The 22,175-nt window shown below is 51.3% G+C and overlaps 1 protein-coding gene across 1 annotated transcript; it reads right to left on the bottom strand.

Moving 5' to 3' along the window:
- Nucleotides 1-8,625: 8,625 nt before the first annotated feature.
- On the bottom strand, nucleotides 8,626-18,425 carry Apcdd1l (APC down-regulated 1 like). Its single transcript, XM_040733119.1, is given in 12 exon segments — nucleotides 8,626-8,792; nucleotides 11,757-11,933; nucleotides 12,091-12,121; nucleotides 12,123-12,268; nucleotides 12,271-12,352; nucleotides 12,354-12,426; nucleotides 12,428-12,548; nucleotides 12,551-12,628; nucleotides 17,861-18,097; nucleotides 18,100-18,249; nucleotides 18,252-18,349; nucleotides 18,391-18,425. Coding segments are annotated over 12 exon segments (1,395 nt in total).
- Between the last annotated feature and the right edge of the window lie 3,750 nt (nucleotides 18,426-22,175).

Below are 22,175 nucleotides of genomic sequence, written 5' to 3' on the forward strand. Positions count from 1 at the left end.
CTTTTGAGCTGAATGAACCCTAGCCTGCTCGTGCATGCTAAGGCACTGCTCGCTTGAGGTCTGGGGACCAATGGTGGGAACAAGGTGGAGGGGGGTATTTGCTGCCGGGCACCTCAGCTCACCGGTGGTGTCTCGTCTGCCACCCTGGCCCAGCCGGCGTCTCGAGGCTGAGCCCAGGAGATCCAGGGCTCCGGCATGGCCTGAACGCATTCCCACATGATGAATACATGTGGCTGTTTCCATTCCTCTCACTGCCCGTGTGCCTGGGGGATGAACTGGGCGCTGTAGAAAGAAAATTACCACTGTATCTCAGCTAGGTAGGGTTGCTTTATCTGGAGGCTCCTTACACCTAGTAAATTAAATGTGAGTGAGGTTCATTAAAACTGGCGTCATAGAAGTGGCCTATTGAGGTTTGAAAGCAGCCGAGCTGGTGTCTGGGTTCTCTCTGAACCTGTGGAGAAACACATGAGCAAGTGACAGATGTGACCCGACCTGCACAGGAGCATTGGTGCAGGTAGCTCGGGAGCTGTGAGTGCATTGCCGCCCGGCTCCCCGCCCTGCGATGGCCATTGCACGCTCAGCACCTGAGGATCAGACACCAAGAATATCCACTGCTTGGGATACATGAGGGAGCCAGACCCCCCAAGGGGCGGGGGGGTTGTTATAGCCATTTCCACAGCTGTGTGTATGTAGTTTTCACCCCAGTTCATTTATTCCTGTTACAGAGGTATATGTAAAAATTCCAAAGGGACATCACATACAAGCATCTGTGTGTTATGGTTAAGAGAGATCTGGGGGAAGGTGGAGGGAATGAATGCAGTAATTACCTTAGATATCTTTTTTTCCTCCTTAATGGGATTAATTTATTAGAATATGTATGCATCCACTCTTCAAAAGAGGAAGGAAAGGTAGCAACAGAAGCGTAGCCATTATCCAACTTGCCACAGATGATATTTGCAGCTATGATGCCTTGGAATGTTGCCACAGTGTGGATTACACTGATGAAAAGATGTCACTGGGAAGAAGACACAGCTGCGGGGCCACCAAGTTCCCCCGCGGTATAAATGCTCACGTTTATTTTGAACCAGGAAGCACTGATCCTGTAACAATGCCCTATTACAGTTGCTGTATTGCAGCAAGGGGCTGATGCGGGTTTAATCATCTCGCTAATGGATGTGGGTGTAGGATGGATGCACACTGCCTGCATCCTGATGAGCCTCCGGGGGCTGGCAGGGCCATTGCACAGTGGAGCTGCAGCCATGGTTCCGTTTCCCTAATGCTCAAAAGCCACGTCTGGCTGAAATAAAGCAGATTACATGTTACTTTCCCGTCTCCCTTCAGAAAACACCAACTCCGGGAGACAAATCAGATCTTTTAACACAATCTCATTAAAGGCTCCTTGCTAACAAGAATGTAGAACTTACATGACTTACGAAGACGATGAATTAGCACGCACGCTCCACACATCGACCCACCAGTTCCTACTTTAAAACAACAAGGCCTCCGTCCCTGTGTGTGGACAGCTGCCTGCATTCCCGCCTCTTTGCTTCTTAGACGTATACTAAATTCAGCTGCTAGCCTGTTAGTTCAACATTTATTTTTCAGAAAAAAAAGTCCTTTCTCACTGAGTCTCTTACATGGCTTCAAAGGTCAGAGTTTACTGTCTGTGATACTGAAACGCGTGCATGGAGCTGTCTTCTTTTGTGACCCGTATAGCAGACGTCTCCAAAGTGCATTCTCTATTTTCTGCCCCGGAAGAGGTGCCGGGGAACTGATCTGCAGGAATCATTTGGCTGTGTTTCACTGCTAAGTGTGGTGGTCTTTGCTCTTATGTAGAAAAATGCAAAATGCAACGGGCCTCGTTTCTGTGACTGGCGTTTCTTTTGCTGCTGTTATGTTTTGTCTCTTAAAGGCAATGTATGAACTTCTGGTATTTGGAATTTCCCATAACAAACACAAGATAATGTTCCCGTCACGGCCCCCTCCTCCCCACCTGAGAAACAGCCGCTGCAATGCATGCTGTTCCCATCAGGCCTCACACCCGTTCTCACAGACCTCTGTAGCCCGTGACTGTGTGTGTTCATCCCGACTCCAGTGCACGTCAGCATTTTAGGGACTGAGTATTTTGAGAGGTGTTTCAGAGTGTCCTTGTTTTCATGATCTCTCCTTTATTCACTTAATCTGTGTTTCCTGTTCTAATATGGAACTCATTTACAAAGTCGAAGCAGGAAAGGACTCTTTGCGATAGATCCTGGTTTTACAGCTGACTTCATGTTTCCCAGACGGAAGGAAACGTATTTCTGCAGTGTCCAGACTGAAAGAGCCATTCACAGCGAGTTCTCATGTGTTCTGTGTTGGTCTGATGAAACCTTCCCTGCTGGGGTATAAATTTTCATGTGAGCTGTCTCTGTAGAACGTTCAATAAATTCTGTGCTCTGAGTATATTTAAAGGATGCTTCTGTGTGACATTTATTTTGAATGGATGACTTGAGAGTGTTTTATGCGCTGCGGAGAATGTACCAAGAATCATTTCTTTGCTCCCTGTGCTGCTTAGCAGGAGGAAATTGGATTAAATGAAAATCTGGGTCTTCACACCAGAAACCAGACTTAAAGATGAGTTAGGTCAATATCCTCATTTTGCCACTGAGGAACTTTCACCCGAGAGTGGAGGGGTTGAGGGTGGGAGTCCTACACAGGGTCCTCAGGCATTCTCAGGGTTTCCTGTTGGCAGGAGGCCAGTGGCACTGGTCTGCAGTGTGCCTGTACCAGCTTAGATGAGCTGGCCTGTCTTTCTTAAGTCCTGATGGACAGTTCTCTGGCTCACAGGCAAAAGCTAAGCTGTCACACCGGACCGCAGGATACCGTGCCAAGGCAGTTAAGCCCCCTTCCTCTGGAGACAGTATGAACTTTTTTCCACCTGCCCTGTCATGTGGCTGGCCTCTTGGAACTGTGTCCTGGAGACCATTTTGTGTCAGTGTACACGGCATTGCTGTCATTGCTCGGCACTTTCCCTCGGTCTAGGACACTCAGAATTCAGCCAGCTGAGGTGTCTTGAAGCAGTTTCTGCCCTTGCCACCATACACATCTGTGCAAGTGAGCCCCTGATACCATGGGGTCAGCCCCTAGCAGGTAAAAATGGACAAGGAAGCCTGTATTTTGGATTTGGGCCCCACCACCTCCAGGAAGACACTGCTGCTGCGGTCTCTCTGCAGTCACAACCAGCAGTGATTGGTTCTCACCAACCAGGTACATCTGCATCAAGACACACACGTGCGTGGGTGCGTGGGTGCATGGGTGCAGATGAGGACACAGGGTCACACAGCTGTGCATACGACTCTCTGTGCACTCGGTGGGTTGGGGTCACCTGTGCCTGGGGTGCCTATGAGTAAACAGGACATGCCAGCGCATGAAGACCAGCAGTGAGGCCAGGTTGAAGGAAGGAGAACAGACGTCATCTATACAAGCAGCCTGTGACTGTAGAAAGAAGTGTTCATTATTCTCACAGGAAGACTGCATACCAGGGCATAGGTGTGTGTGTGTGTGTGTGTGTGTGTGTGTGTGCGCGTGTGCATGCATGTCCCCATGTCACTTTGGGTCTTTTTCCCCATGGTGTTGAGTAAGATTGGGAATTGAAGGCTGCTGGTGGGGTCCTGACAGGATAGGAGCTGGGGAGTAAAGCTATCCTGCATGAGTCACCATCCCGGCTCTCAGGATCTTTTGTTGGTGCTGTAGATGAAGCTGCTGCCCTCAGACTCACTGAGCGCGCTCTCTAATGGGAGTGAGGTGCCCATCAGACACAGAAAACACAGAATGGCACTTACGATCCAGGCTTTCTTTTTTCAAGTAGAACTTCTCTTTTTGTTTTTCTCAGCAGTGTTTGACCACTAAAATCACTTCAAAGAAGAAAAGAAAGAGGAAAAAATTTGGAGAAACACAAAGTCCGTGTTATGGGCTTTTTGAAAAATGGACCTTTCTGCTACTTCAAAAACCTTAAAAATGTGTAGGAAGGCAGGAAGCTTTTCAAAGCCAAGTCCCACTGTCTTTACCCCTCCCTGCAGTCACGTGGCTGCTCCAAAGGGTGGCTCCTGACCACAGGAAGTATTTTCCATTAGTAATGATAAAACCAGCTACCAATATTGAGCCAGCCAACCTTTGAGGAAGGGCTGGTGGCCCAGGGCCAGGTTCCTGTCCTTGGCCCATTTTTTTTTCCTTTCTCTTGTGTTTCCCATAAACTCAGGGCGGAGGCCACGTCCCTTTTGCAGGATTCCTTCTCTGCAAACCATGAGCCTATTGTCTGGCTTCCTTCAGAGCATTCGAAATCCCTGTCACCAGAGTCTACCCTTTGCATCATTGGAAGCAACTGGGATGACATACACACACGTGTAAAGATAGACTGCCAAGGCCTTTTGTATACATAATACAAAAAGCTTAGGTTGCCTGGTGACCTCACAATGAAAATCAACAGCTAGTGATGACCTCACAATGAAACTCAACAGCTAGTGATGACCTCACAATGAAAATCAACAGCTAGTGATGACCTCACAGTGAAAATCAACAACTAGTGATGACCTCACAATGAAACTCAACAGCTAGTGATGACCTCACAATGAAACTCAACAGCTAGTGATGACCTCACAATGAAACTCAACAGCTAGTGATGACCTCACAGTGAAACTCAACAGCTAGTGATGACCTCACAGTGAAACTCAACAGCTAGTGATGACCTCAGAGTGAAACTCAACAGCTAGTGATGACCTCACAGTGAAACTCAACAGCTAGTGATGACCTCACAGTGAAACTCAACAGCTAGTGATGACCTCACAGTGAAACTCAACAGCTAGTGATGACCTCACAGTGAAACTCAACAGCTAGTGATGACCTCACAGTGAAACTCAACAGCTAGTGATGACCTCACAGTGAAACTCAACAGCTAGTGATGACCTCACAATGAAAATCAACAGCTAGTGATGACCTCACAGTGAAAATCAACAACTAGTGATGACCTCACAATGAAACTCAACAGCTAGTGATGACCTCACAATGAAACTCAACAGCTAGTGATGACCTCACAATGAAACTCAACAGCTAGTGATGACCTCAGAGTGAAACTCAACAGCTAGTGATGACCTCACAGTGAAACTCAACAGCTAGTGATGACCTCACAGTGAAACTCAACAGCTAGCGATGACCTCACAGTGAAACTCAACAGCTAGTGATGACCTCACAGTGAAACTCAACAGCTAGTGATGACCTCACAGTGAAACTCAACAGCTAGTGATGACCTCACAGTGAAACTCAACAGCTAGTGATGACCTCACAATGAAAATCAACAACTAGTGATGACCTCACAGTGAAAATCAACAGCTAGTGATGACCTCACAGTGAAAATCAACAGCTAGTGATGACCTCACAGTGAAACTCAACAGCTAGTGTCACCCTGGCTTCCATGGCCCTCGGGTAGCCAGGGAGCCCTTGCTTCTGATGCTCCCATTCCCAGTTCCAAGTGACATGCTCCTGTGCATGGTCTTTGAGCCTAGATCTCACTGACTGATTTCCTCCTAGGAAAGATATGGAGTCGAAGACTCTCAACCCTGTCCCAAGCACAGCTTCCCTTCCCTTTCACAGAACTAGGCCCTAGAGTTGGTTTGTCTCTGTCCTGTCCCCATGACTGAGTGTTGGCAGTTGACAGGACTCTTGACAGCCTCCTGTTCATAACCCATGCCTCTCCCTGGAGTCTTTCTGGTTGAGGTTTCACTGTGTGATGAGCTCAGCACCAAACCCTGACAAGGTAAGTCTCCACCCTGGAGTACATGGATGATTTCCACAGGTGTCTACAGAGGTCCTTGCCCCCTCCCCCTCCCCTACCCCTCCCCTTCTCCCACCCCCTCCCCCTCCCCGTGCTGCTTGTGGCATGTGCCCTTGGTTTCCTGCCACTGTCAGGTCTCCTCTGCTCTGTTTTTTTGGGGGGGGGTTCTCTTTTACATCTTCCTCTTTTGATGGATTTATTTATTTATTTCCTTAGGGTATTTTTAATCCCTTTATTCTAATTAACTCACAAATGAAAACAGAGGCCAGCAGGGTTAAAGACCCTTCGCACACCTCAGCCCCAACCAACCTAGGCGCTTCTCCTGAAACTTCTTTACAGTCCTCGGGGAACAGTAGCCGTTCTAAAGTCACAGCTTCACTTAGACAGAGCACTCATGGATGAATTGGAACCAGGGGAAAAAGGAAATGAGCTTTAGAGCCTGTCATGTGTCTCTTCATCCACCTTCCATCTGTGCTCATACTTGCACCCGTTTACATACACACACGTGTGTATGATTTAGGTTAGGTTTGCATATGAGGCAGGGCATGCATTTCTCTCTTTCACCTTGCTTAATATGCTTTCCAGGCTCACCCATTTTCCTGCAGATTCCACAACTTCATTTCCCTTTAAGCTGAACATTGTGTGTGTGTGCACCACGCGTTTCTTATCCATTCCTCTGTTGACAGACATCTAAGTTGATTCCATTTCTTTGCTGTAGCAAACAGGGAAGGGAAAACATGGCTGTGCAGATATCCCCGTGGTAGGATGTGGAGTTCTTTGTGTAAATGCCAAGCAGTGGAATGCCTAGGCCTGCCTTGCTTATTTTGCTTCTTTTTGAACAAGCACATCCCTTAGCAGGTCTTTGAGAAAGGCACATACAGAACATAAATTTTCTGAGGGAGCCCGAAATTGTCCTAGTCTGTCCTCCCCACTTAATTGGATAGTTGTATTGGGTATAAAAAGACCTTCTAAAAGTGCCTGTGAGGACTCTGAAAACATCACTTCATTTCTAATGGTCCCCTTAAAATCCAAGGCCACCCAAAATTCTGGGGAAGTTTTCAACTTTAATTTCCAATGTTTTGACTTTTCTGCTTTTTTTTTTTTTTTTTTTTTGAGATAAGTCTCACTCACTCATTCACTCACTATGTAACTCTGGTTGACCTGGAACTCTATATACATCAAGCTGGTCTCAAACTCACAGAAACCCACCTGCCTCTGTGTTTATAGTGTGTGTGTGTGTGTGTGTGTGTGTGTGTGTGTGTGCACGCGCGCGCGCATGTGTGTGTGTTTGTGTGTGTGTGTGTGTGTGGTGTTTGGGTGATCTCCAGCTCACTATGTGCCTAAGGTTGGTCTTGAACTCTTGCCTCATCACTATAATTAACAGATGTAGTTTTTTTCTCCCACTAGAGACATAATAGTTCTTTGTTACTTTTTTTTCTTCCTGACAGAGGAGTTGGGGAAAGGTAGGCTTTGGTCTGTTTTCTGTGGTGCTAAGGGCCACACGATTTTGTTTTGTTGTTTTTGTTTTTGTTTTGTTTTGTTTTTTGTGGTCTAACAGAGCTGTGCAGTATTTAAAAGGTTAATCTTACATCTGCCACCTGGCAGCTCTTGGCCACTGCCTCTGTGGAAGCCAAGGACAGCAGGAGGCTTGCACTCACCACTTAACACGCAGGGTTTTATGCACAGCCCATATTTTTTCCAGCATGATAACTCTGCTCCTGGCTGTTAGTGAAGTCAAAGATTCCTGGGCTGAACTTTCGGTTCTTTTCTGGGTGAGGGAGTGTCTTGAGTGGTTACAGCCCCTTTTACAAACTTGGAAGCACCTAGTTCAGCTCCTCTGCTCTGTTGCCTCCTGAGCTGACCAGGTGACCAGATCTCTAAGCCCAGACCTGTGGCACAAGCTTACTTCTGAGCCTCACCCTGACCACCCGGTGTGGTGACAAGAGATTGAAGTGAAAACGTCCTACTCTGAGGCCTGCTGCCAGTCCACCACAGGCTCCCTCTTGCTGGCCACATTCTCCTCTCCTTTTCTAGTTATCTGTGAGACTCTGTCCCTTTTAATTATTTCCCCATAATTTATCAGAATTTCTGGAAGAAGTGGAAGGAAAGGAACATAGTCGTGACTCTCTTCAGCTCAGAGTCTGAGAGCCAGCCCTTCCTCCTCAGGCACTTGACATTTCTTCACAAAAGCAGCCTAATTAGTTTTAACAGATGAGGCAACTACCTTCGCTCCTTACCTTTTTCCTTCATCTAAAGCATTAAAGAGATACCACATATATAGGACTAAGAGGTATCCATTAAAATGCCCCCAGGAGGTGCCACAGCACCGGGAGGAGGAGACCCCCCTCAACGAGTCTATGTACAGTGGCTGCCTTCTAGGACACAAACTCAGGGTAGATGGCCCAGAGTGTTCCACACCCCCCCCCAGTCACCACCATTAAGAAACAGTAGGGTGGAGCTACGGGGGGGGGGCTGGAGGTGTGGCTTATGACTCCTTCATGGGGCTCAGGGCATTTCTCTCAGTACCCTTGAGGTATGAGAAGTTTGACGTGTGTCTGGGACAGTGCTAGGCCCTGTGACCTGTTCAGAGGCAGAACTTCCTCTTGACGCCATAGAAACAACTGTCCAGAGAGAGCACAGTGTCCTCCAGTGCCCACGTCTTGAGTTCGGCTCTGCCCACCTTATTGGCAAAAGCAATAGCACATGTGCTTGGAGCCAGCATGGGGAGGGCGTAGCTGACACTTACTGGCTGCATTCTGAACTCCCCCCCCCCGCCCCCCAAACAGGACACAGTCATTTATCCACGCAGCCAGTGTTTATTACGCTCCCACTGGGCCAGGTGGCCCTGCATACTGGAGGCCCAGCAGGGACCCTGACCGGAGGCCTGGGGCTCTGAAGCTGGGTCTGAAGAGGATGTCAATAAACAGGATGTTGCTGATGAAGTAGAGATGAGGATGGGGGAAGGGGGTGTCCAACTGGGCAAAGGCTAGAGGAGATGGGGTGGGTTGAACGCTGACTGCGGGGGTGGGGGGTGGGGGGCGATGACCACAGAGTGGCCAGCAGGGAGGAAATGGCTGCCTGGACATTAAGAGAGTTCTGCAGTGTTGGCCTTTGCAGACGGTTGCTGCTCCAATCCCACCTTTGTGTGTGGGAGCAACTCCCCTCCCCCCTTCAGTGACACTAATGCCTGTGCATCTGCCCCTGCCAGGGCCCTAATGCAACCCCACCTGCGTCAGAGGCTCCAGCCAACGCCTGAGTCACCCTGGCTCCCAGGAGAGGACACACAGAGAGAGGGGCCTCGTCACCAGCACAGGCTGCTTCTCAGCTCGGTGGTACCGCTGGGAGATTAAACACATTCGCTTAGAGAAAAGCAAAGAAATAACTTCTGATAAGCAGTGCCTGGTAGTTAATGGGCCTCCGAGAGCTGTGTACAATCTAAACTTTTTATTAAAAAGGGAAAAAAAAAGCTCCTTTGCTCTCCTGGGACTTGCACTGTGAAATTATCAACCGCACGAGCTTTGCCCCCCCTTTCAACGTGACTGCGCATACGGTGGAAGCATTAATTTTGTTTTGTTTTGCTCACAGCCAAGAGTAGGCTCTGCTCTTCTGCTAAGGAGAGTACTCTTGGGTCTCTGGAAGGGTGGAAGGGCCTGGGGGTTTCTGAGGCCCTGGCCTCTGCCTAGCCCTCCTCTCCTCCCTGAAAGAGAGGGTTATTTAGCTTTCTTCTATCAAAGGGGGCCTCGCTCAGCCCAGCCCAGCCAAAGCAGCTCTCTGACGCAGCTACCTAACCAGGCAGCCCGCGACTTGCTGAGCAACGAGCCCCCTCCCCATCCCCCATGTGCCTCTGGCTTCCTCCGGGTCTAGCTGTTCCCATTTGGATCCAAGGCTTCATTTACTGCATGACCCCATGCCTAGCCCCCCCTCTCTGTGCCTCCATGTCTCCATGTAGAAGATGGAGGGGTCAACTCATCTCTGATTCGGTCTTTCCCCTCCCAGGGATGACACACGTGCCCTGTGGCTTTCACCGTTTTTTTTTTTCCGTGCCTTTGAGAGACATCCATGTACTGAGGCCCCTCCCACCAGGTACTCTGACCCCATGGGAAGATGTAGAGATAGATGGTCCTGTGGATTCCCTGAGAGCTTACGTTCTCTGGAGGAGCCAGGAGATAAATACAGAGTGAAACCCTTTCCAACCTTGGCCACCATGTGCCACAATGGCGGATGGAAGAGAGAAGACTGGTCCTTTGGGGACGGTGCCCGTGGTGGGCCTTCCTGAGCATGTGATGTTCAGTCTGAGATCTGAGTGACAAGTTGTCACTCAGCTCTTTTCCTGGTCTGGGGGTGGACGGGTGGCGAAGGCCCCCAGACGGAACCGCTCAGTGTGACCTAGAGCCGGTGTCTCCAGGGTGTGGGGAGCCCCAGATGAGCCCCGCAGACAACATTAAGCCAGAGCTGGGGTGCTCTGAGCACAGCGGGCACTATGGAGGGCGGAGGGGGCAGGGCATCGGGAGGGTCCGGAGGGCTGAGTTTGCCTCTCTGATTTATTCTCCTCATATGCATCTTTTCTTTGGAACTATAATCCCGCTGGTTGATTTTAATAACCAATAAGAACATTTTTCAGGCTGTTTAACTTTATTAACTGATTTAAATTTGATTATGAACATTGGCATGGCTGCTCCAAGCCTCAGATACAAGGGTTTCTCAGCCATGGCTGTATTCTTGACACCTACTGTCATCCCTACATGTTACCCTCTCTCCCCACTGCCAAGTAGTCCATGACTGTAAATAATCTAATTATTTCTTGTACTTTGGTAAATATGCCAGGAACACTCATAGCTGTCTGAAACCCACGGAGAATATTAACTTGGTGCTTTTTTTTTTTAGAAGAATGGATAATAAGTTAGAGCAATCTCCTTGGACTGATTGAACCCCACACAGTCTCAGGGAGGCCAAGGGCTTTCCTCTGCGAGCGTCATTAGCCTCATATAGGATTGTTCAAGATCTGTGATAAGAGACACGGCGGGAGGAGGAGGAAGGAGCTGAGAACCAGTCACTCACAGTCCTGAAAACCCTTGAGCCCATCAGGACACCAGTTAATCTCTCAGTGTGCAGATGAGGCTCTAGGCCTGCGAGCAGGGTCCCCATTGTGATGACAGCGCCCCTGAGCAGATGAGAACTCAACATATTAGTGTCCCAGTGTGGGGACTTGGGGAGGCCAGGCTTGCTGGGTCCTGCCCCCAGATGCTGCTGTGCATCCTGGTGGCCTCCTCATCCCCTTCTGTTGACAGCAGTGATTCTGGAAGAATATTCAGGGCTAATTACAGAGCACAGCGTGCTGCAGCTATCATTAGTATTAATTAGTTTCCAAAGGCAGAAATGCTCTTCCCTCCATGGACCATGCCCCGCTTGGCTAGCCCTAAGCTTGTGGGCTCTGTGCGTGGGCGCGGGAGACTCAGAGGCCGCAGCTTGTGGGGGGGAAAGGCCAAGGTCTCGGCTCAGATCGAGCCCTCTTTTCGTGCTCTGTGGCCCTGGAGGACTGGATTTATCCGTGTGCTGTGTTGCCAGCTTGAAGTCTGACTTACAGAGAGGCAAGATGCCCAAAGATGCCAACAGGCAGAACTCAAGAAAAGCCGACTGCCTCCAGAGAGACGAGCCCTCTGCCAGAGAGCGGAGAAGCACTGAAAGCCCAAGCGGCATCTTTAATTCATGCCCTGGCTGAGCTTGTATTGCTAAATTCAAATTAATGATCTCTACACCGCAGCCCCGAACCTGGCCGGACGGCAGGAAGCACCCTTGGGCAGCATACTAGCCTGTCCTCTCTGTCTCAATATCCCAGGCCAGGAAGGGCAAGTAGACTCACACTAACCACAGTGGCAGAATTGAAACTAGCAGTAGGGTTTTAGAAACGCGACATGTTTTGTGGCTACATCCTGCCCCGTGGTCTGGGAACCCCTGGCGTTGTAGTGCTGCTGAGTCCCGTGGGATACGGGCTGAACCAGAGGTGGCAGGGCCATGTGTCCATTCAAGACAGCGGCGGTGCGGGGCTGTCCCTTCTTTCGCCATGGTGGTGCCATAGCGCAGAGCTTGGTGGACATCTGCAGGGCTACATAGTGTCCAAGGAAGCCACCTGGAAGCCAAAGCCCGATGTCACAGCCATTCAAAGGGGACCAATCCTTGAACCAGGAGTAATATGGGGAGAGGAATAATGGGTAGGAACGGGGGTCCACCCCAATGGGAGGGGGGTTCTGCACTGGAGGCCTGCGCTGTGAGGGTCCATCTCTTACAGAGCACCAGGGGTGCCTGGAAGGAGGTGGGGGGTTTTCTCGGGATTATCAGGACTGGACCCATCTGTGGGCCTCTGCCCAATGAAGACCAGGCTCTGCCCACCGGCGCCGTGCTCCATTTTGAACAGCTCATACTCTGCATGTGCGAGCCTGATACCCAACAGTGGGCACCAACCGTCTCAGTACCTACTGACCAGACCCCTGGGCCTCCACAGCTGCTTGGCTTGGAGAAGCTGAGTATGACTGTAGTGACCTGGTCCATGGTGTGGGGGGGTCACATAGGCCCGTGTAACCTCAAACATCAGCTCAGCGCCGCCATGGACTCTGGGGGACGGGGTAATGCCCTTCCCAGGAACCTTTTCGGTCATCGAAGGTGGAGAGTCGAGTGAGGAACGGCACAGCTGGCCTTGCCTCGCAGACCCAGTGGCCCCCCAGGAGCAGCAGCAGGGCTGCTGGGAAGGCAGCACAGGTGGGTGGTGCTTGTCCGAGTGGGCCATGAGCCTGCAAGCCGGGCAGGGACAAGTGCGGTATTGCCAAACTCAAGTGGAGTGGTTGGGCGCCAGGCAGAGCCAGTCCCGGAGCTGGAATAGACTCCCAAGGCAGGGGGAACCCATGAGTAGTCAGGTGAGACCCCCCCTTCCGGTGGCTCAGCCCTCTTTGCCCTCTTATCCTCCAGCAGGTGGCCTCCTGGATGTCCTGGGGTTTAGAAGAAAAGGCACGTCCTCCCCCAGCCTCTGCACCTGTCATGAGGAAGGTCCAGGCTCCTTCCTCCTCTGGGCCTCAGTCCAGTATAGGCCTGGGACTTACAAAGCAGACTCAAGGCCTGTCCCATCACTTCCTCCTAGACCTCCCTCCCTCCCTCCCTCCGTCTCTCCCTGCCTCCCTCCCTCCCTCCCTCCCTCCCTCCCTCCCTCCCTCCCTCCCTCTCTCCCTCTCTCCCTCCCTCCCTCCCTCCCTCCCTGCCTTCACATCTGCATCAGACTAGAAGTAGCAAGAGCTTTCTAGGCTGTGGCCCTGACCTTTACCAAGCCCAGGCTCCCAGCAAACACTCACTTGTGGAATGACTGAGAAATGGGCTGAAGTGGGCGGGGTCTTAGGTCCCCTGATTTAGAAGAAGCCCCGCCCAGTTTACCTTCCTGGCTTGCCACTGTTGTCCCTTCTCTCTCGAAGCTTCCTCACATGCTGGGGGCTGTGTTGACCCCTCTCCTGCAACTGTTCAACCAAGGACAGTGAAACTCAGAGGCCAGGCAGCCTGCCACAGCTGTCCATAGTTCAACACAGCCCTGCAGAGCTTGTCCCAAAGCCTCAGTGCGGGGTGATCGTTCTCTGCGAGGCTGCGATGGTTATTTTTGCTTTGTACATGTGGTGTGTGCGTGCGTGTGTGTGTGTGTGTGTGTGTGTGTGTGTGTGTGTGTTGGGGGCAGGTGTGGGTGTGGAGGTGTGTTCCTGTGTGTGCAGGCACACGTAGAGGTTGGAGGTCAACAAAGGACCACTCTCCACTTTATTCTATGAGGCACAGCCTCTCAGTTGAACTCAAACTTGCAATAGGGTTAATCTTCCTAGCCGGCTAGCCCTGGGCTCCCCTTGCCGCTGCTTTCTGAATGTTGAAATTACAGACAGGCTGCCACACCCGCCCAGCATGTAAGCGACATCTGGGAACCCAGACTCCAGTCCTCGATCTTCCTCTGAAATTGCATGGAACAGTGAGCTTCTGCCCAACCCTCTCCCACCCTGGCCTTCTTTTGAGATAAACGTCTTCTATGTAGTCCAAACGAAACTCGAGCTCCCTTTCGGCTTGGACAGGCCTTGTGCTCCTGATTCTCCTTCTTCTACAGCTCTAAGGTGCTAGCACCGTGAGCATGTAGCACCCCGCCCAGCCTCCAGCATTAATTATAACAGACAAAACCAGCTGCCCCAGAGTCATGGGGCTTGCAGGACCCCTCTGCTGCCGCAGGGTGTGCACTGGTGTCTTCCGGCTTTGGATTGCTAGAAACCGTCCCAGGTTCGACTTTGCTAAGGTGAGTAAAAGCCAACAACAGGAAACAGACATGGAATCTAATTGGTCTACATTTTGGAGTGAAAACATCTAGAAGAGGTCAGAAAAGGGCTAGACATAGACTCCCATCCCCCCTTCCCCTCTTCCCTTCCCTACCCACTTCTCTTCCTTTCCTTAAAGGGAGTTGCTGCCACAACACAGAGCCTTCTTTTCGGCAAACGTGATGGCCTTGGAATAGCCACTGTTCAGTACTGACTGAGAGCCAGCAGACAACCCTGTTCCCGCCGTTCCTGAGGGAAACTTGGGAACTGAAGCCCAAGCAGAATAGGCAGTGGGAGGGGGGTACTTTTTTCTTTTGTTTGGATTGTCATACTTTTAAAGCTCTTGCTATTAATATTTATTCCTGTGAGGAAGCTGGACTTCTATTTCTACAGCACATGACCCTATATCATGTTTTATTTCTGGATATTATTCTTATGAGCATTATTATTTTGAGAGAGAGAGAGAGTGAGAGTCGTGCTGTATAGCCAAGGCTGGGTTCAAACTCCAGACAATCCGTTTCGCCCCAGCATCCAAAGGACTCAGATAACAGGCAAGTACTATGATGCCTTGCTGTTTGGGGATTCTGAGCTGGAGAACTGGAAGGCGCTTTGAAACGCCGGTAAATGGCGGCAGACTTGTTTGTGATGGAGGGAGCAATGGCAGTTAGCTAGAGTGTCAGTAATTGGGCGTCCGGCTGATAAGAGTTCCCTCTAATTTAGGCCTTTTAACCCACATTCTGAACTATGTTCACACTAATGTGTATTGACAGGACCAAATGCACAGCATTGAAATAGTCCCAGAGTGGCTCTTTCCCTACACACACACACACACACACACACACACACACACACACACTCATGGCCTCACGTGTGCATGATCCCCTGTGCACAGGGACATTACAGGAGCTGACTTGTCATTTGGGGCAAGTGGTCTGGGGGCATAGCAGAACTTTAAAGGTGGTTGAGGGGACAGAAAGGGCATTTCTCACTCAGGGACAGTTCAAGGAGGTGACACAAAGCTCCTGCCCCCATGAAACACCTCCAGAGTGCCCCCAACAGAGACCAGAGACCCTTGTGTTACTAGACAAAGCCCCTAGACTCAGACTTGCCAACTTCAGGCTGACATGAGCCTATTTCACCAAACCATTTCTTCCATGGCACGTACCAGTTTCTAATTAAGTCCCAGAGGTGATGCCTTTCTAGATGACTGTGGTGGAGAACGCACTGATTGATTAATATTCTATATCCGGGCAATAAATTTGGGGACCAAATAGGTTTTAAATTAACTTCTAAAAACGTTCGTGTTTACCATCTGGTTTGGGTTACGGGCAAGGCTCAGGCCCCGAGAGCAGAAGGTAAGGAACGATGTGCTATTTAGGGATTTGACTGCAGCATTTCCTTTTCTCAAACAATCTTCCTCCCTCTCCCCAAGAGGGGAGTTGCTGAGCAGACCTTTAATTTAATGTCTGTACATCTGGCACTGGTCTACAATGACAGGCTTCTGTGTGTCTTGTTTCTCAATCACTTTTCCAGCCTGCGTAGGCCACCAGAGCTGGCTGCGTGGCAAGAAGGGAAGGGATAGTGGCCTCTGAGCTCTGCCCAGGAGAGAGGGTGCTGTCAGCCCTTGTGGTGTCCCTTGGAACAAGGTGTGCGCTGTAATCAACTCACCCTGTATGGCCTTCCTCAGGATCAAAGTCCTGAGCATCACAGACAGTCCTCAAAGGGATCTATTTTGAGATCATTTAAAAAGAACCCTGAGGAGCGGTGGTGCTGCACACCTTTAATCCCAGCACTGGGGAGGCAGAGGCAGGCGGATCTCTGTGAGTTCAAGGCCAGCCTGGTCTACAGAGGGAATTCCAGGACAGTCAAGGCTACACAGAGATACTCTGTCTTGGAAAAAAATAAAAAAAAAATGAAAGAAGCAAGGAAGGAAGGAAGGAGGGAGGGAGGAAGGAGGAAGGGAGGAAGGAAGGAAACAAGGAAGACCCTTCCTAGGAGAACCTTGGCATGTTCCTCCTCTGCCTCCCAGATGTTGAGTTTTGGGGACAGTTGAAAAGTGTAAGGCAGGCAAATGGGTGTGGTCTATCACCAGTGCCCACCCCTTGGAATTCTGGGAAGCAGCTGCTACCAGAGATCAGAAGCTGCCCCATTTGACTTTGCTTGAGTGTACAGTACACTGTAGGCACTCAATACATGCTGCATGACGGGAGGATGGACCAAGGTTCAAACAGAACTTGAAAAGGATGGTAGAACTTATTCCTTCTTCTCTCAATATGCCTTTTCGTTCTTTGCTGCTTTGTTGGTTTTTGAGACTAGCCTCAAACTCAAAAATCTCCCTGGCTCTGTCTCCAAAGTGCTAGGGTTACAGATGGGAGCTACCATGCTCAGCTTGATTTTTCAGGACATTTATATGGGGTTCACTGGCCAGAAAGTTCCTAACCCAGAGTCCTAACCCACTTTCTTCTCCATTTACAACAAGCAGCAAGTGCCAGCATCACTGTCCCTGTGTGTCACCCCTGTCCCACTGACAGTGCCCCAGACACTGGGAGCATTGCTCGGACTTGAGGGTGAAGAAAGAGTCCCTGCTCTCAGCCATCCTTGTCACAGCTTCACATTTTCAGGCTGTGTAAGTGGGGTTGGCTTCCACTTAAAGCTAATGCCTTTTATGTCTTCCGTTTTTTTTCCTCAACGTTTTTCTGAGGAGGTGCGCTTGTGCATTACCAGCTATCAGACAGGGCCTCCTCAGCACCACCCACCCCACCCTTTCATAGCGTAGGGACAGTATCCTTGCTTCCTTCACAGCTAAGGTTGTGTGCAGCTCCCATGAGGGTCCCTTTGGAGTTTCATGGAGGGGCAGTGCACTGTGCTTGGAGCCTCTGGGGAAACAGCTCATAGACCACCAGGGCACATGTTAGAAATGAGGAGTGTAGGCCCCGCCCTAGCCCCGCGTGGCCACAGAGGCTCAGGCCCTAACAGAGTCCTTTGTTTCCACCGAGCTTTAAGTAGGGACAGTTAGTGCTCATGCCATCTTGGTTCATTATGCCAGCTCCATAATGTTCTCGGGGTTTGATGCAGCACATTATAACATCAGCATGTGCGCACACGTGCATCGGTGGTTTGTTCCCTGGTCATTAAGGGGGGCACTGCAGTCCCAGCAGAGTGTTCCCATCGCATGTGCCAACATTATGCTGACTTTAGCCACGTGCCAGACTCCATGTTGGGTGATGCCAAAGACCTCCCCTGATGGAGTGCTTGGCGCCCAACTCGGGAGGTAACAGGCGGGCTTCCTAACAGCATTGTGTGCTGGGTGTGTAGAGTGGCAGATAGAGGAACCAGGAAAATTGAGAACCAAGGAGAGAGTGGGGGGAACCAGCCAGAGCCATTGTGCCCTGCAGGGACAGGTATGGGTCTTACAAGAATCATGAAGCCCAAATCTAGAGGATGCATGCTGAGAATGACTAGGCTGGGGAGGGTGAACTATGTCATTCTCTACAAAAATACTGTCCAGTCTCAAAAGCTGAGAAAGGACGGCACAGGCAGACATGATAGAGCGCGCTAATGCCCTGAGGTTAGCTGGCCAGAGCTGAAGGCATCGAGAAGCATAGGCCAGAGACCCTCAGCAGGACCAGATTCTAAAGCACCCGCTGGGTTGGACGCCAGAACACGCCCAGAGAGGCCCACACTCACCAGAACACTTTGCAAGGGGCACTGGTATCCAGTGGGACCACAGTACCGCCTCTCTGCCTGTCCCAAGGAACGAACAACTCCTTGACTACATGGGGTACCACCCCAGGCTGCTGTTGCATGTGACGCTGCAGGCGCAGTAGACCGGGTTCCTGCATGTTGAAGCCCAGTGTTGGCATGCAGTCACCTGGTACCTGGGAGCTCAGCAGCTCATACAATGTCCCCAGCATCCAGGCCTGGACCGGGGGTAGCCATCCTGTACAGTGCTGGCTAGCCTGGGCCTGGCAATGCCAAGCAGGGCATGCATGGTGTCTTGAAAGATTATGCCCACCTTATGAAGATGGTAGTCGGCCTCAGCGGCACCCTGGGTGATCCAGGAGGCCTGATGCAGACGGATTTTGCCCTTGGTAAGCAACGAGTGGGCAGGCTCCTGGCAGCGGGGTCCCTGTATTAGAACTGGTAGGTTCAGAAGAAGCGTTTGGAGTAGAAGGTGTAGGAGTGGGTGAGGAATTCTGGTCCTGGATGTACCTCACAGATGCTTGGAGGAGATGGGTTATGAACAGAGAAATGAAAACCTACCTCGGTGTCCCTTTCCCTCTGGGCTGGGCTCCCATGTCTCCAGCCTCCTTCACTCAGGCCTGGGCCCCACGCCTGTTTCCCCAGCTTGTGATCTTCATAAAAGCTCTTGTGAACTTCACAAAAGTTCTCAATCTTGTGACCTTCATAAAAGCTCTCCTGTTCTCCTTCTGGTCAACCCCGTGGTCCTAACGGGGAATGTTGCCACCATCTACCACTCTGTATTCTTAGTTTCCGAGGAAGCCTGGCCTCGTCCCCCAATGAGTTCTAGGACCCTGTTGCTCCGTCCTGGACATCCTGCTGAACGAAGGGGAGGTAGAGAAAGGAGAGCAGAGAGACATCTCTCAAGTGTCTCCCCTTCAGTGAGCTGTTTCCTTTCCCTGGTTTCTTCAGATAATAGCAAGCTGCTTTTGGAAAGGGGTTGAACAACGCATACTTTGTGGGTTGAAGGCTGGTTAGTGGTTCTCTTGCATCGTCATGGGGGAGAATGGCTGCACCCAAGCCAGACTGGGAAGATAGGCCAAGTGGGTGTTTGCCACACAAGCATGATGTCCCCCCCCCCCCCAGTTTGATCTCCAGTATCCAAATAAGAAAAAGCAATTGTGGCGTGTGCCTGTAACCCTAGCTCTGGTAGAGGCAGGGGCATCTTTAAGGCCTGATGGAGATTCTTAGGTAAGAGACTCTACTTCAAAAAAAAAATAAGGTGGAGAGCAATTGAGGAAGACACTCACATCCACCTCTACACACGCATACAGTCAGCTGGCCTGGCCTCCAGGATCTAGTCTGTTAGCAATGTAAACATGTCCAGGGCGTGTACAGAAGGGAAAAGAATGGCTCCTGGCCCCACAGTCATGGGCAAAGGTGGAAGCCATCCCTGTGGAGTGCTCATTGTGGCGGGGGGGCGGGGGATGCCCCCTCGTTCCCTGGTGCCCACCTGGATTGCCACCTTAATGTGTATTTTGTACTTAGGTTGCTATCATCCGAGCAGAAAGGGCTCCCTTTTTCCCCTCCAGGCTCTCCGCTAACATGAAGGAGAAACCCTTGGCTGAGAGCTAATGAGTCTTAAGCCTCAGCTCCTTTTCTCCCAGAGAGAGCGGACGCCGAGCCTGAGATGGGCCGTGAATCTGGAGAGAACCCAATTATGGGGTTTTGTTTCACCGAGTCTCCCCGCAGCTACTTCTTATTTATGGCGAGTGGCTGTTCTGTGCACGGAGCTGTGTTAGGCGTCTTTAAAAAATAATTATATGACACCCTCTAAATGTGTGCCGTTCACTGTATGCCAATTATACCCCCAATAAGGCTGTAAAAATGCATGAATGTGTTTAAGTAAACAGGAGTAAGTTGGTCTGAAGGAAAACAGTAAGTGGCTAACAGGCCAGGCCTCGGCTAGAATAAGGAAAGGTAGCCTGTGTACCCGACGGCCTCAGACAGTCCTGCAGCACAAAATGGCTTTTCCAGGGCATTCAGGGTGTCATCCCACAGTTCCAGACTACTGACCCTTCTTCTACACTCCTCTCAGAAAGCAGCAAGTACAGTGGGAACTTTCTAGGAAGGAAAGTTCTAGAAATTTCTTAGAACTGCTCCAGAGTGTTGTTGCTGGAGGAAGGAGCCTCACGGCTCAGTGTCCCCCTGTGAGCATTCAGTGACCCCGCCCGGGTCCCAGTTGGACTGAAGGAGGTAGGGCTGCAGGCCCGGAGCCTGGGAAAAGTGCTACAGGCGATTTTGAGAGGGCGCGTGCGCCCTGCCCCCTCCCAGCAACCAAAGCTCTAGCAGATGTTTGGCAGGCAGATTTCTCCACGAGCTCAAGAGACACATGAAGGACACACATGGAAACTTCAGTCCTTGACCTTGGAACGGAATGGGCTGACGAGGAGACCTGAGGGGATAAGTGAGGGAGGAAGTCATAACTCCCCCTCTGCTCCCTCCCACCCTGGGAGGAAGAGAGACCCGAAGGCTGCCACAGAGGAGGGGTGCAGACCAGCCCCCCACCCCCGCAGTGAGATGGGTGTGTCTGCAAGGTCAGGAGGACTGGGTGGGGACACAGATGCTCTCTGGCCGGCCAATCCCTGCCTACTGCCTGACTCTTCCTCTGCAGCTCAGAATGTCAGCATCTCCAGGAACCTTCCAGGACATTTGTTACCACTCTGTGAGTTTTCTCTTTGCAGCTCAGTTTAGTGCCAAATCTGCATCACACACTTCCCTGTTTGCCTGTTTAGCGCACGTCCTGAGCGCTAGCTTGCAAGAGGGAGGCCTGAATGTCCGCCACGGGCCTCCACAGTGTGCATCGTTCAGCTTAGCCATGTTGGTTGGATGCGATGCCTGACGGTTTTCTGCTCCAGATGCCTCTTCCAGAGGGGAGAAAGCAAGCCCTGAGTCTGGCAGGCAGCCTCCGGGGGCCTGGGAGCATTGTCCTAACCTCATTGAGGTCGATGCTGGGACTCAGAGGGAGACATCTCCCAGCCCAGCAGTCTTACCTATCCAGTGGAGATCCAGGGACCATAGTGATGGGCATACCACTAGGCACCGACTGTCGGCATTGGGGATCCCAGCGTAGATGGCCACCTCCTGAAATTCCACCTGTTTCTATGATGCTAGCTGCAGAGGCGCAATAATCCATTCAGAGATCCACAGGCTTCATGCATACTGCCTGACCCATGCGATCTTCCCATGCCAGGGCCTCGGGCAGGCTACACGGCTCACCTCAGGCTCCAGAGCACCCAGATGCTTGCTGACTGCACACAGCAGCCTTGCCACTGTCCCCTCCTCTGGACATGGGACACATACCAGAGTCTAGCACACAGCACTCGGCCGTCACTGTTCACTGAGTGCATGGTGGGTACCTAGAGCCCGAGCAGGAGACCAGCCACGTAGACCACATCCTGCCTGGCCCTCTTCGCTCGGCCCAGGATAGGCTGGCAAGGGCGTGGGACAACTCCCTTCAGCTCCCAGCTGCTGCTCAGAATTGAGATTGAGTAGAAAAAAAAAAAACAAACCTTCAGCTGCTGAGGAACTGTAATCCCCTCAGAGCCCTCACCCCACTCAGAAGGACAGCTGACACAGCCCAGATGGCAGGATGCTAGCGAGTGCGAGCAACGTCCAAGCTTCACAGCAGACACTGTCCTCAGAGTGGCCCCTGACCCCGGCTGTGAGCCACTGCATCAGGCTTGCCTACCCAGCCCTTCCCACTGAGGCTGAGGCTGAAGTGGGTCAGGAGGGCCTCAGAGAGCTCTGGCCAGCCAGGGCCTCCAGGGAAGGCTGTGGACGGAGTGGAGAAACTCCCACGCCATATTCCCATCCCTTCCCCGCTGCTGGCTCACTCGTTCCCAGCTGGGCGTGCGGGGAGGCCGCGGGGGATCCCATTTTGCCTCTCGGCTCTAGCTGGTTCATACTTAGACCTCAGACTCTCTTTGCCCAGTGATCTCTCGGGAAAGCTTACATTTCTGGGATTCGGGGTAACACGCAGGGTCCCTGGGGACCCTGTGACTAGATGAGTGGTGTAGCTGGTGATGATGGTGTCGTCAGTCAAGTAAGGGACGCAGGTGGCGTTGGGGTGTACCCTGCGATCTTGGCAGCCACCCTAGGAGTTGGTTGTGGCTTGATGACTCAGCTCCATGGGTTTGTGGCACTTGTCAAGAAAAGCAAGAGCTAGCAGAGCCTAGGATGCTGGCATTCAAGCCCAGCATTGACGATGGCTTGTTTGGGTCACCACTGAGAACACCAGGGACTAATTTGGAGCACAGACAGAGTATAGAACAGAGTGTAAGACACAAATTAAGAGTGACTGGGTG

Source organism: Mesocricetus auratus, unplaced genomic scaffold, assembly GCF_017639785.1.
Source record: "Mesocricetus auratus isolate SY011 unplaced genomic scaffold, BCM_Maur_2.0 Super-Scaffold_100028, whole genome shotgun sequence".
Classification (NCBI taxonomy): domain Eukaryota; kingdom Metazoa; phylum Chordata; class Mammalia; order Rodentia; family Cricetidae; genus Mesocricetus; species Mesocricetus auratus.